This window comes from Delphinus delphis, chromosome 20 (assembly GCF_949987515.2).
Source record: "Delphinus delphis chromosome 20, mDelDel1.2, whole genome shotgun sequence".
Classification (NCBI taxonomy): Eukaryota; Metazoa; Chordata; class Mammalia; order Artiodactyla; family Delphinidae; genus Delphinus; species Delphinus delphis.
Window position 1 is genome coordinate 14,959,789 of NC_082702.1, and position 15,043 is coordinate 14,974,831.

Consider the following 15,043-nt stretch of genomic DNA (forward strand, 5'->3'; position numbering starts at 1 on the left):
GCTATTCCGGGTCTTTTGTGTCTCCATACAAATTTTAAGATTTTTTTTTTAGTTTTGTAAAAAATGCCATTGGTAGTTTGATAGGGATTGCATTGAATCTGTAGATTGCTTTGGGTAGTATAGTCATTTTCACAATGTTGATTCTTCCAATCCAAGAACATGGTATATTTCTCCATCTGTGTCATCTTTGATTTCTTTTATCAGTGTCTTATGGTTTTCTGAGTACAGGTCTTTTACCTCCTTAGGTAGGTTTATTCCAGGTATTTTATTCTTTTTGTAGCAATGGGATTGTTTCCTTAATTTCTCTTTCTGATCATTTGTTGTTAGTATATATGAATGAAAGACATTTCTGTGCATTCATTTTGTATGCAGCAACTTTACCAGATTCATTGATTAGCTCTAGTAGTGTTCTGGTGGCATCTTTAGGATTATCTATGCATAGTATCATGTCATCTGCAAATAGTGACAGTTTTATTTCTTTTCCAATTTGTATTCCTTTTATTTCTTTTTCTTCTCTGATCGCCATGGCTAAGACTTCCAAAACTATATTGAATAATAGTGGCAAGAATGGACATCCTTGTCTTGTTCCTGATCTTAGAGGACATACTTTCAGTTTTTCACCATTGAGAATGATGTTTGCTGTGGGTTTGTTGTATATGGCCTTTATTATGTTGAGATAGGTTCCCTCTATGCCCACTTTCTGGACAGTTTTTATCATAAATTGGTGTTGAATTTTGTCAAAAACTTTTCCTGCATCTGTTGAAATGATCATATGGTTTTTATTCTTCAATTTGTTAATATGGTGTATCACATTGATTGATTTGTGTATATTGAAGAATCCTTGCATCCCTGGGATAAAACCCACTTGATCATGGTGTATTTTCCTTTTAATGTGCTGTTGGATTCTGTTTGCTATCATTTTGTTGAGGATTTTTGCATCTAATTTCATCTGTTTTATTGGTCTGTAATTTTCATTTTTGGAGTATCTTTGTCTGGTTTTGGTATCTGGGTGATGGTGGCCTCATAGAATGAGTTTGGGAGTGTTCCTCTGCAATTTTTTGGAAGAGTTTGAGAAGGATGGGTGTTAGCTCTTCTCTGAATGTTCGATAGAATTCACCTGTGAAGCCATCTGATCCTGCACTTTTGTTTGTTGGGAGATTTTTAATCACAGTTTCAATTCCATTACTGGTGATTGGTCTGTTCATATTTTCTATTTCTTCCTGGTTCAGTCTTGGAAGGTAACACCTTTCTAAGAATTTGTCCATTGCTCATGTTGTCCATTTTATTGGCACAGAGTTGCTTGTCGTAGTCTCTTATGATGCTTTGTATTTCTGTGGTGTCCATTGTAACTTCTCCTTTTTCATTTCTAACTCTATTGATTTGAGTCTGCTCTTTCTTTTTCTTGATGAGTCTGGCTAAAGGTTTATCAATTTTGTTTATCTTCTCAATGAACCAGCTTTTCGTTTTATTGAGCTTTGCTATTGTTTTGTTTCTATTTCATTTATTTCTGCTCTGATCTTTATGATTTCTTTCCTTTGTCTAAGTTTGAGTTTTGTTTGTTCTTCTTTCTCTTGTTCTTTTAGGTGTAAGGTTAGATTGTTTATTTGAGATTTTTTTTGTTTCTTGAGGTAGGATTCTATTGCTATAAACTTCCCTCTTAGAACTACTTTTGCTGCATTCCATCAGTTTTGGATCATCGTGTATTCGTTGTCATTTTGTCTCTATTTGTTAATTTCATCTTTGATTTTTTCAGTAATCTCTTGGTTACTTAGTAACGTATTGTTTACCTTTCATGTGTTTGTGTTTTTTCCTTTTTTCCTTGTAATTTATTTCTAATTTCATAGTGTTGTGGTCAGAAAAGATGCTTGATGTGATATCAATTTTCTTAAATATACCGAGGCTTGATTTGTGACCTAAGATGTGATCTATCCTGTAGAATGTTCCATGTGCACTTGAGAAGAAAGTGTAATCTGCAGCTTTTGAATGGAATGTCCTATAAATATGAATTAAATCTATCTGGTCTATTATGTCACTTAAAGCTTGTGTTTCCTTATGAATTTTCTGTCTGGATGATCTGTCCATTGGTGTAAGTGAGAGTTAAAGTCCCCCACTATTATTGTGTCACTCTTGATTTCCTCTTTTATGGCTGTTAGCATTTGCCTTATGTATTTAGGTGCTCCTATGTTGGGTGCATATATATTTATAATTGTTATGTCTTCTTCTTGTATTGCTCCCTTGATCATTATGTAATGTCCTTCCTTGTCTCTTGTAACATCCTTTATTTTAAAGTCTATTTATCTGATATGAGTATTGCTACTCCAGCTTTCTTTTGATTCCTATTTGCATGGAATATCTTTTTCCATCCCCTCACTTTCAGTCTCTATGTGTCCCTAGGTCTGAAGTGGGTCTCTTGTAGACAGCATATATATGGGTCTTGTTTTTGTATCCATTCAGCAAGCCCATGTCTTTTGGTTGGAGCATTTAATTCATTTACGTTTAGTGTAATTATTGATATCTTTGTTCCTATTACCATTTTCTTAATTGTTATGCATTTGTTTTTGTAGGTCTTTTTTTTTTTTTTTTTTTTTTTTTTTTTGCCATACGCAGGCCTCTCATTGTTGTGGCCTCTCCCGTTGAGGAGCACAGGCTCCAGACATGCAGGCTCAGTGGCCATGGCTCACGGGCCTAGCCGCTCCATGGCATGTGGGATCTTCCCAGACTGGGGCACGAACCTGTGTCCCCTGCATAGGCAGGCGGACTCTCAACCACTGCACCACCAGTGAAGCCCTGTAGGTCCTTTTCTTCTCTTGTGATTTCCACTTAGAGAAGTTCCTTTAGCATTTGTTGTAGAGCTGGTTTGGTGGTGCTGAATTCTCTTATCTTTTGCTTGTCTGTAAAGCTTTTGATTTCTCCATTGAATCTGAATGAGATCCTTGCTGGATAGAGTAATCTTGGTTGTAGATTCTTCCCTTTTATCACTTTTAATATATCATGTCACTGCCTTCTGCCTTGCAGAGTTTCTGCTGAAAAATCAGCTGTTAACCTTATGGTAGTTCCCTTGTATGTTATTTGTCATTTTTCCCTTGTTGCTTTTAATAATGTTTCTTTGTCTTTAATTTTTGTCAATTTAATTACTATGTGTCTTGGTGTGTTTCTCCTTGCATTTATCCTGCCTGGGACTCTGCACTTCCTGGACTTGGGTGGCTATTTCCTTTCCCATGTTAGGGATGTTTTCATCTATAATCTCTTCAAATATATTCTTGGGTCCTTTCTCTCTTTCTTTTCCTTCTGGGACCCCTCTAATGTGAATGTTTTTGCATTTAATGTTGTCCCAGAGGTCTCTTAAGCTGTCTTCATTTCTTTTCATTATTTTTTTCTTTTTTCTTCACATCTTTATTGGAGTATAAATGCTTTACAATGTTGTGTTAGTTTCTGCTGTATAACAAAGTGAATCAGCTATATGTATACATATATCCCCATATCCCCACCCTCTTGAGCCTCCCTTCCACCCTCCCTATCCCATCCCTCTGGGTCGTCACAAAGCACTGAGCTGATCTCCTTGTGCTATGCAGCTGCTTCTCTCTAGCCATCCGTTTTACATTTGGTAGTGTATATATGTCAATGCTACTCTCACACTTCATCCCAGCTTTCCCTCTCTGCCATGCCCTCAAGTCTGTTCTCTACATGTGCATCTTTATTCCTGACCTGCCACTAGGTTCATCAGTACTGCTCTTTAAAATTCCGTATATATGCATTAGCATACAGTATTTGTTTTTCTCTTTCTGACTTACTTCACTCTGTATGACAGATTCTAGGTCCATCCACCTCACTACAGATAACTCAATTTTGTTCCTTTATATGGCTGAGTAATAATCTATTTCATTCTTTTTTCTTTATTCTGTTCTGCAGCAGTGAATTCCACCATTCTCTCTTCCAGTTCACTTATCCATTCTTCTGCCTCCGTTATTCTGCTATTCATTTCTTCTAGTGTATTTTTCTTTTCAGTTATTGTATTGTTCATCTCTGTTTTTTGGTTCTTTAATTCTTCTAGGTCTTTGTTAAACATTTCTTGCATCTTCTCCATTTTTGCCTCCATTCTTTTTCTGAGGTTTTGGATCATCTTCATTATCATTATTCTGAATTCTTTTTAATGGAAGATTGCCTATCTCCACTTCATTTAGTTGTTTTTCTGGTGTTTTATCTTGTTCCTTCATCTGGTACATAGTCCTCTACCTTTTCATTTTGTCTATCTTTCCGTGAATGTGGTTTTTTTTCCACAGGCTGCAGGATTGTAGTTCTTTTTGCTTCTGCTGTCTGCCCTCTGGTGGATGAGTCTATATAAGAGGCTTGTGTAAGCTTCCTCATGGGAGAGACTGGTAGTAGGTAGAGCTGGTGTTGCTCTGGTGGCCAGAGCTCAGTAAAACTTTAATCCACTTGTCTGCTGATAGGTAGGGCTGAGTTCCCTCCCTGTTGGTTGTTTGGCCTGAGGTGACCCAGCACTGGAGGCTACATGTTCTTTGGTGGGGCTAATGGTGGACTCCGGGAGGACTCCTGCCAAGGAGTACTTCCCAGAACTTCTGCTGCCAGTGTCCTTGTCCCCGTGGTGAGCCACAGCCACCCCCTGCCTCTGCAGGAGACCCTCCAACACTAGCAGGTAGGTCTGGTTCTCCTATGGGGTCACTGATCCTTCCCCCTGGGTCCTGATGTGCACACTGGTTTGTGTGTGCTCTCCAGGAGTGGAGTCTCTGTTTCCCCCAGTCCTGTCTATTTCCTGCAATCAAATCCTGCCAGCCTTCAAAGTCTGCCTCTCTGGGAATTCCCCCTCCTGTTGCCAGACCCCCAGGTTGGCAATCATGACATGGGGCTCAGAACCCTCACTCCAGTGGATGGTATAATTGTGAGTCACCCACCCAGCGGTTATAGGATTTGATTTTATTGTGATTGCACCCCTCCTACCATTTCATTGCAGCTTCTCCTTTGTCTTTAGATGTGGGGCATCTTTTTTGGTGAGTTCCAGTGTCTTCCTGTCAATGATTTTCAGCAGTTAGTTGTGATTCCGGCGCTCTTGCAAGAGAGAGTGAGCACACGTCCTTCTACTCCACCATCTTGAACCAATCTACCATATATGTTCTTTACAACCACTCATATCCTTCTGCCATGGATTCAGCTCCCAATTTTCAGTTGATGGCTAACAAATTCTCATCTCCTTTCTTCATACCTCCAGCTGCATAGTGGACATTTCCATCTGGAAGTCCTAGAAATATCAAATTTTGCATGTTCAAATTTTCATACCTCTCCTCCTTCCTCCAACTTTATTTCTCCTCCTTCCCCACTATTTCCAAGTCCTCTTTCTTACTAGATTACATAATTGCTTGGACAGGTTCTGAGCCAGTTACGTATGAATCATGTCTATGTCATCTCTGTCACAGCCTAGTATAAATCAGTGACCACTGTTTCCAGCTTCCTGAATAATAGATAATGAATTCATCAGTTTGCTGATTCAGTAATTAACATACTTCTACAGGATATTTCTATTACGGTATATTTTTTCCATATAGTATAAATACAAAATTACATAAATATGCAAGCCTGATATATGGTATCTGATCAGCTAAATGGGTTCTTAGATGTTTTGACCACAGTGTTTAGTTTTGATGACTTCAAATTGTCTTTTTACAGGGAACAGTAACATTTAAGGATGTGGCTGTGGACCTCACCCAGGAGGAATGGCAGCAAATGAAACCTGCTCAGAGGGACTTGTACCGTGATGTGATGCTGGAGAACTATAGCAACCTAGTCACAGTGGGTAAGGGTAACTTTGCAATTTTACACAGAATTCTTTTCTATCTTTGAAATCTGTGACGACTTCAACTTGCCAGATGTCTTTAACTAGCCTTCCCTTTCTTCATTTCATTGTATGTGCTTGTCTTTAGGGTAAAAGCTAATTACTTTGTCTCACTGTGGAAGTTCCTCCATCCTCATCTTTCATAGGCCCTCAAGTCCCCAGGACTCAACCCAAGGTCTGGATGGTTGTCTCCAGCATTAATATCCAAGTCCTTTGTTGTCTTTCATAATAGGCTGCGAAGTCACCAAACCAGATGTGATCTTCAAGTTGGAGCAGGAAGAGGAACCATGGGTGATAGAAGAAGAAATGCTTGGGAGGCCCTGTCCAGGTGAATAAGTGAAAATGCAGGTCTGAATGAGAAAGACACATGACAGTTGTTCAGGGGGTTGATACCATTTCACATTTTCCAAGATTTGCCTAAGTCTTCTACAGTGACAAAAGGTATGAATGCCTTGGATTATGGTGACACTTCCAAATACTGTATTGGAGCTATCTTCCTTTTTTCAAATTTTAGATACCAAAACTTCCCTAGTTCATTTACAGCGTTACTTTCAGGATTAGTGTCCCTCTCTATGATCCTTAAGCTCTCTCTTTGCTTTGTGTTCATAGGGTTTTTTCTTATGTATTCAGTATTTGGTGGATGTATAGTATTTTAAAAACACATTTGTTTCAGAGTTAGATTCCTTTTCTTTCTATTTTGAAAAGCCTCAGATTTGTTTTGTAACAATACTCACACTTTCCATTGTACTTCACAACTCTCACAATCCCACATAGGTTTAAAAGTTTCTGGCTTACAAACTGTTACCTCCTTCCTGCTTATTTACACCTTTCATTCCTTTAATTTTTTTGAAATATAATTATGCACACTTAGTTAAAAAATATAAACAGTCCAAAAGATAACATTTAAAAGTGAGTGTCTCTTACCCTTGACACTCAGTCCCTTTCTTTTCCCAGTTGAGTACACTTTTTTTTTAGAGTTGTGCTGGCTATTCTTTTTTTTGTTTTGTTAATTTTATTTACTTATTTGTGTCTGCATTGGGTCTTTGTTGCTGCACGTGGGCTTTCTCTAGTTGCAGTGAGCAGGGGCTACTCTTCATTATGGTGCACGGGCTTCTCATTGCGGTTGCTTCTTGTTGCAGAGCACGGGCTCTAGGTGCATGGGCTTCAGTGGTCGTGGCACACAGTCTCAGTAGTTGTGGCTCGTGGGCTCTAGAGCACAGGCTCAGTAGTTGTGGTGCATGGGCTTAGTTGCTCTGCAGCATGTGGGATCTTCCCAGACCAGGGCTCGAACCAGTGTCCCCTGCATCGGCAGGCGGATTCTTAACCACTGTGCCACCACAGAGGCCCTGTGCTGTCTATTCTTGATTGTTTATTTCACCATAAGAATTTTACATTCAACTATCTCTTTCCAGAGAAAAACGTGTTGAATTTTTTGGTGGGAATGTGTTAGAAGCATAAATTAACTTTCGGAGTGCTGACATCTTTATAACGTCGAGGTTTTCTATCCAAGAACGTGTTCTCTGTCTTTGTTCAGATCTATCTATTTTTATGTCCTTCAGAAATCCAAGGTTTCCTTTATACCTTTTGTAAATTTCTTACTAAGTTTATACCTAAGTAACAGACAAGAGAAAAAAATCAGTACTAGAAGAATTGGAAAGGGCCCTGTAAAACCATCTTTATTTATAGATGATAAGATTATATCCCTTAAAACACAAAAGAATCAACTGCAACAAATAGTAAGAGAATCCAGTGATATGGTAGGGTATCAAATTAACAAATAAAAATCAGTAGTTTTCATGTATACTTCAACAACCGAGTAGAAGATATAAGGAAAAGGAAACCACATTTATAGTCATAACAATATAGATAAAATACTATTCTGGGCATGGGCTCATGGAGCTTATAATTTAGTGGGAACTGGAGTCCCTGAGGTTTTGCAAACAAGCAAATATCTTTTTTTAAAAACCTTTATATTTAGTTGATAGTTGGCTGTGTATATAATTCTTGAGCCATACTGTCTTTCCTAGAGGTTTTGTAGACAGTTCCCTGAAGACTTTAGATAGTCCTCTGCTGCCTCTTGGCTTTGAATTTTTGCTTGGAGAAATCTGAAGCCTGATTGTTTTCCCTCATAGGTGACTTGATTTATTTGCCTAGATGCCCATAGGTTTGTTTTTCTTGAAAGCTTTAGAACTTTATGAGGCTTATTGATCAGTCAGTATCAGTTTTTCCTGTAAGCTTGTATATTCATGTTTTTTGATTCTTGTAGTGTGGTATAGATCTGAATACTGGTTCCTTTTATAACTACATTCCTCATCTTTTTTTTTTTTTTTTTTTTTTTTTGCCGTACGCGGGCCTCTCGCTATTGTGGCCTCTCCCATTGCGGAGCACAGGCTCCGGATGCGCAGACTCAGTGGCCATGGCTCATGGGCCCAGCCGCTCCGCGGCATGTGGGATCTTCCCAGACTGGGGCACGAACCCGTGTACCCTGCATCGGCAGGCAGACTCTCAACCACTGCGCCACCAGGGAAGCCCCATTCCTCATCTTTGAATAAGGTTATTTCCTGCTGGACCCACTATTTACAGAAAGAGAGTGCTGGAGATTGTCTAGAAAAATACTCTTGAGCTAGTAGGAAGCCTCTGTTGCTCTGTTGACTTCCTCTGTCATACAAGTTTTGGTGTTAAGAGTTGGTTTGCCCTTTACTTCTGAATCAGAGATGATTAATTGCATGATTCCTCTAGCACTCAGTATCTCTTCTACCCTCCTATGCCAGCATCCTGCTTATACAAGAATAATGGCTATTTGCATCTCCTTGTATAGCTCTGCCTTCCCTACCATTTGACAGGGCCAGAAGAAGACCATTATGTTCCTGCCACCATGTAGTCTTAACACATCTGGATTCCACTGTTGTAAAAAATGACTCATTCATTCTGTCCACAGGGTGTTCCATCTGTTTTGGAGAACTCTGTTCACCATGCTTTCTGTCTAAGATAAGAAAGAACAGCCAGTGTCTGGGTTTCTTCCCTACCTGGTTCAGTGTACCCTCTGGTCTTTCCTTATACTCTGGAATTGGAGTTTAGCTTTTAGTTTTATTGAGGATATATTTTCTTTTTTGTTTCTTCTTCATATTTGCAGAGAGGAGAGGACACAGAGGTGTTTAATTCCACCATATTGAAACAGGAATTCCTCTTCTATATTTGATCCTGTGGATCACCCTTCCTGGAAATGTCTTCTTTTCTCTAAAGGATTCTGATTTCTCCTCAGTTCCTGTTTATTTTTTCTTATTCCTTTATGAACTGTGTTTTACATGACTCCTTTTCTCCAGCCCTTACTGAGCATTCCAAAATAGTTCTAAATTACATATAGACTCCTTTTTCCTTTATGTACCTTCATGATATAGATGTATTCATGCCTTCAAATCAGTATATAACTCCAGGCTTTAAATTAATCCTCTGTTTTTAAAGCCCCACTCTTACCCCTGCCTTTTAAGTACCTAAATCCTCCAAGTTTTGAGCTTTTCTAGTGTTTTGTTGTCAAATCACTTTGTTGTTGGACGTTTGCATCTTCATAGCTCAAAACTTGAATTTCTTAGCTAAGCTATCAGTTGACAGTTTTCTTACCCTTTTGCCTTCCAGTATTTTGTTGAAATGTCTTGTTTACCCTTATTTTTACTCCTATTTCCTTTGTTCTTATGGGTTTAAATCTTTATTTTTTACTGTCATTTCAATGGAATTTTAAGAAGTGGGAGAAATAAACATATACATTCGATCTGTTTTGTTTAACCACAAGTGTTAATTTTATCCTCTAGTCATTTGACTTGCTATCCAGTCATTTATGTGTTTGCCCTTTCATCTTAATTATTCTATTCATTTTACTGATATCTGCATTGTATGTTTTTTAAATCAATCAGAGCAGCTTGGGCCTATTAATGGCAGTTTTCTCTCCATAATATTATCTATAGGAGTTAACTTCTCAAATCTTAGAAACTAGGGACATTTGCACTTTGGATTTCTTTCATATTGGGAGACTAGAGCCAATATCAAAGATCAACCCCACTTTGACAAATTTCTGAAATGTTATCAATAATGCAGTAGGAGAAAAATTCAAAAGTTATAATTTTTGGTCCTCCATTTTAGAAGTTTGGGAAGATGATGAACAGATCAAGGAGCAGCAGGAAACACTTGTGAGGAAAGTCACATCCATCTCCAAGAAAACTCTAATTAAGGAAAATGTCATTGAATGTAAAAAAGTTGCAAAAGTATTTCCTCTGGGCTCAGACATTGTTACTTCAAGACAAAACTTCTATGAATATGACTCATTTGATAAGGGTTTTGAACATAATTTAGACTTACTTAGTTATGAGAAAGGCTGTATAAGAGAGGAAAATTATGAGTGTAATAAGTATGGGAAACCATTTTACCATTGCTCATCACATGTTGTATCCCCCTTTAAGTGTAATCAGTGTGGACAAGACTTTAATCATAAATTTGACCTCATCAGACATGAGAGAATTCATGCTGGAGAGAAACTGTATGAATGTAAGGAATGTGGAAAAGCTTTCAGTAGGAAGGAAAATCTTATTACACATCAAAAAATTCATACTGGGGAAAAACCATATAAGTGTAATGAATGTGGAAAAGCTTTCATTCAAATGTCAAACCTTATTAGACACCAGAGAATTCATACTGGAGAAAAACCTTATGCATGTAAGGATTGTTGGAAGGCCTTCAGTCAGAAATCAAATCTCATTGAACATGAGAGAATTCATACTGGAGAAAAACCCTATGAATGTAAGGAATGTGGAAAAGCCTTTAGCCAGAAGCAAAATCTTATTGAGCATGAGAAAATTCATACTGGCGAGAAACCTTATGCATGTAATGAATGTGGTAGAGCTTTTTCTCGAATGTCATCTGTTAATCTGCATATGAGAAGTCACACAGGGGAGAAACCCTATAAATGTAATAAATGTGGAAAAGCCTTCTCTCAATGCTCAGTATTTATTATACATATGAGAAGTCATACAGGGGAGAAACCCTATGTATGCAGTGAATGTGGGAAAGCCTTCTCTCAAAGTTCATCCCTTACTGTACATATGAGAAATCATACAGCTGAGAAACCCTATGAATGTAATGAATGTGGAAAAGCCTTCAGCCGGAAAGAAAATCTCATTACACATCAAAAAATTCATACTGGAGAGAAACCTTATGAATGTAATGAATGTGGGAAAGCTTTTATTCAGATGTCAAACCTCATCCGACACCAGAGAATTCATACTGGTGAAAAACCCTATGCATGTACAGTATGTGGGAAAGCCTTTAGTCAGAAATCAAATCTCACTGAACATGAGAAAATTCATACTGGCGAGAAACCCTATCATTGTAATCAATGTGGAAAAGCTTTCAGTCAGAGACAAAATCTCCTTGAACATGAAAAAATTCATACTGGAGAGAAACCATTTAAATGTAATGAATGCGGTAAAGCCTTCTCTCGAATCTCATCCCTTACTCTTCACGTTAGAAGTCATACAGGGGAGAAACCGTATGAATGTAATAAATGTGGAAAAGCCTTCTCTCAATGCTCATTACTTATAATACATATGAGAATTCACACCGGTGAGAAACCTTTTGAATGTAATGAATGCGGGAAAGCATTCTCTCAAAGAGCATCCCTTTCTATACATAAGAGAGGTCATACAGGTGAGAAACGCCGAGTGTACTAAATGAATAAAGGCCTTCTCTTAAATTCAATCCATGCTTTACTTAACTTTAAAATATCTTGGCACAGTCTCAAAAAATGAAAAAGATCTTTATGAAAAAATTGTAAAGCTTTGTTGAAGGGCAAAAGACTTGAGTAAATGGAGAGAAATACGATGGATGTAGATGGAAAAACCCAATATCATAAAATGTCTTTTCTCCCCAAATTAATCCATGGACCTAATATAGTTCCAAACATCTAACAAGAATTTTCTAGGGTCTTTACCAAATGATTCTAAAATCCATATGAAATAAAAGTCTATGGATTGCTGAGACAATATTGAATAAGAACAGAGAGGACACACCTTCTACCATATACTACACGTATTATGAAGTTATGGTCATATAATAGTGTGTGGTATTAGAACATTAATGGATAAGTAAAAAGGATTTACAGAATAGAATGCCTAGAAGTAAATGAATGAATATATGCAAACTTGTTATATATATATTAGACATGACATCGTGAATCAGTAGAAGAATGACGACCTAGTCAATAAATACAGTTGGGAGTATTTGAATCTCCATATTGGGGAAAATAAAATTACATACAACCTTACAACATATAAAGAAAAAGAATTCTAAAGGATTTGAACACTGAAATGTGAAAAGCCAAACTCTGAACTTCTTGAAAGGAAATAACAGGATATTGTCTATGACTTTGAGGCAGGGAAATATTTTTTAAAAGGACCCTGCCATTCCACTTCTGGATATACATCCTAAAGAAATTCATAAATATGAATAAAAAAAATATATATATATATATCTGAATTGAAAACAACATATATATTGAAGGGATAATGGATGAATAAAATGTGACATATTCAAATAATGGAATGGTATACAGCAGTTAAAAGAAATGAGCTTGGTCTGTATTGTGTAACATGGTTGTTATCTAAAATAATGTTGAGTGAAAAAAAAAATCAAGATCCAGATGAAACATACCATATAATAACATTCATGTAAATTGGAGTGAAATCATTCACAAAGAATAGAATTGTTTTTATTATTGAAATATGTATGTAAAACTATTTTAAATGGATTAAAAAGGACACATACCAAATTATTGATAGTGTTGTCTCTGGCAGGAGATTAGGATTGAGGGTGTTGGTCAAAGGGGGCTTTTAGCTTTACTTGTAATTTTTATGCCTTAAAAAAAGATGAGTAGCATATAAAATAAATCTTAAAAGTTAATGATACACAATGGTGATATGGATGTCTTATCTTAATAGTGTTTTTGTACTTATTTCTCAGGATTTATGGGCTAGGGGAAGCCTATACCCAGAGAATAAAATGTTACAATGGATTCATATGCCCTATCAGGTGCTGAACTATTTTTTGAAAAATATTTCCAGAAAAGTAGTAATTAAAAGTGATAGTTCTGTTTACTATATAACATGAAATTAATGTGCTTTATCAATCCCATGATGCTTTCCCCCCCCCACATTTTCACATTCTGAATTTAGAACTCAGTTTTCAACCAAGTATATCTTAGATTCAAGGAAGTATATAATTATTTATTAAAAATTTGAAAATCAGAGAGCAGTGTGACAAATCAAATGTGATTTTATTTACTATTTTAGGGCATCATCAAGGTCTAATGATACCTACTCTTTTAATGTGTCTTGCTGACGTCTTTTGAATTTTCTGGTCGATTTACGATCCCAGGGTTTTTTTTTTGATGGCAGGTGTCATTTACAGGCCTGCAATTATTTTGAATATTAAGTGACCATTAGCGCTGGGTTTAAAGCTGCTGTTGTGTGAAACGGCCGGAAGGCGGCAGCATTTCTCCTTACCAAATCTGGTTACTAGGGCAACAGAGCCATAATGGAAGTTGTGCTGTAAGTTATAAATTAGGACGGAAAGTGCCAGGAAAAGCCCCTTAAGATTATGTCTCATTACTTCTTGTTCGTTTTTTAATTTAATTTTTTATCACAGCCAAATCTGATTACAATGTTTTGTTTGTTCTAGGTGTGCAAGATGTGGTTCTTTACTATTTTAGGGCGTCATCAAGGTCTAATGATCCCTATTCTCTCAATGTGTCTTGCATTATTTGGCAACTGACTTGTTGGATTCATAGCTAATAAGTTAGTAATATGCTTAGAGTTATTGTGGAGAAAAAAAGATTTTCCTGAGAAATTAACTCTACAATATTAGTCTTGCACTGTAAGTTTCCATACAACCAGCATAGGCATTAATATCATTGTTAATTATTACAATATTTTGAAACAAGAAAGCCTTTTATAGGCCATTTTTAAATATTTATTTATTTATTTACTTGGCTGCATCGGGTCTTAGTTGCGACACACAGGATCTTCATTGAGGCATGTGGGATCTTTTGTTGCAGTGAGCAGGCTCCAGAGCACATGGGCTCTCTAGTTGTGGCACGTGGGGTCTCTAGTTGTGGCACACAGGCTCTAGAGTGCGTGCTTAGTAGTTGCGGTGCACGCCTTGTGGGATCTTAGTTCCCCGACAAGGGATTGAACCGAACCCACGTCCCCTGCATTGGAAGGCAGATTCTTAACCACTGGACCACCAGTCCCAAGAAAGACTTTTATTTTCTTGAGGTGGCCATAAGCAATTATGTAAAATTGCTTCACTCTTCTACAACCCTTGTTTTATGTACCTATCTAGTTTTGGTTGGAAGCAGTGGTGGTCTAAGACCCTGAGCAGTAATAAGAGTTTCGCTCAAAGGATCTCATTCTCTGTAACAATACATGAATCACCCCTTCAGGTAATTTTTTTTTTTAATTATACCAACTCTACAATATTACTTGACATGCAGAAAACCATTAGTGCCTTTTTAAAAACATGATTAGGATTGGCGATGTCGTTCAAAAGGAATCTTTAGCTTTGAATGTTTGAATGTCAGCCACATTTATTTTAAAGCTGATTTCACAAAACTAAATCTTTCTCAAACTAAATTTATGAAGTACAAGCATGAGTAATGTCAATTTTACTTTTATTAGCTATTTCTGAAGACTGACAGTGACTTGTAATTAGCAGGTGCTGATTTTTATGAAATCCATTTACCAAAACTTAAGTATCTAAATGAGTGTTGTAATTTCATAATCTCTTCTTTCATAGATTTTGTGCTAAGTCCAATTTTGCCAGCACACTTTTTTGTAGACTTCTTTTTTTAAAAAAATAGTTTTCAAAGTTCATGTGTTATATACATAACAAGATCTGTATATTTTTAGTTGCAAAACTTTTTTTTTTGGTCTAAATTGTCATTTTTCACTCTGATTTTCTTCTTTTTAAAAATAATTAATTAATTAATTTTTATTTTTGGCTGCGTTGGGTCTTTGTTGCTGCGTGCCAGCTTTCTCTAGTTGGGGCAAGCAGGGGCTACTCTTCATTGCAGTGCACAGGCTTCTTATTGTGGTGGTTCTCTTGCTGCAGAGCATGGGCTCTAGGCGCACGGGCTTCAGTAGTTGTGGCACATGG

General features: G+C 37.1%; 1 protein-coding gene across 8 annotated transcripts in view; it reads left to right on the forward strand.

Annotated features, from left to right (window-relative positions):
• Positions 1–12,936, forward strand: part of LOC132416126 (zinc finger protein 568) — a 39,220-nt gene extending 26,284 nt beyond the window's left edge. For all 8 annotated transcript variants that reach the window (XM_059999380.1, XM_059999379.1, XM_059999381.2 and 5 more), the window contains 3 exons: positions 5,680–5,806; positions 6,078–6,173; positions 9,980–12,936. In XM_059999380.1, coding sequence (XP_059855363.1) covers positions 5,680–5,806; positions 6,078–6,173; positions 9,980–11,562 — 1,806 coding nt within the window. In that variant the 3' untranslated portion in view covers positions 11,563–12,936. The remainder of the gene's footprint in view (positions 1–5,679; positions 5,807–6,077; positions 6,174–9,979) is intronic.
• Positions 12,937–15,043: the final 2,107 nt, after the last annotated feature.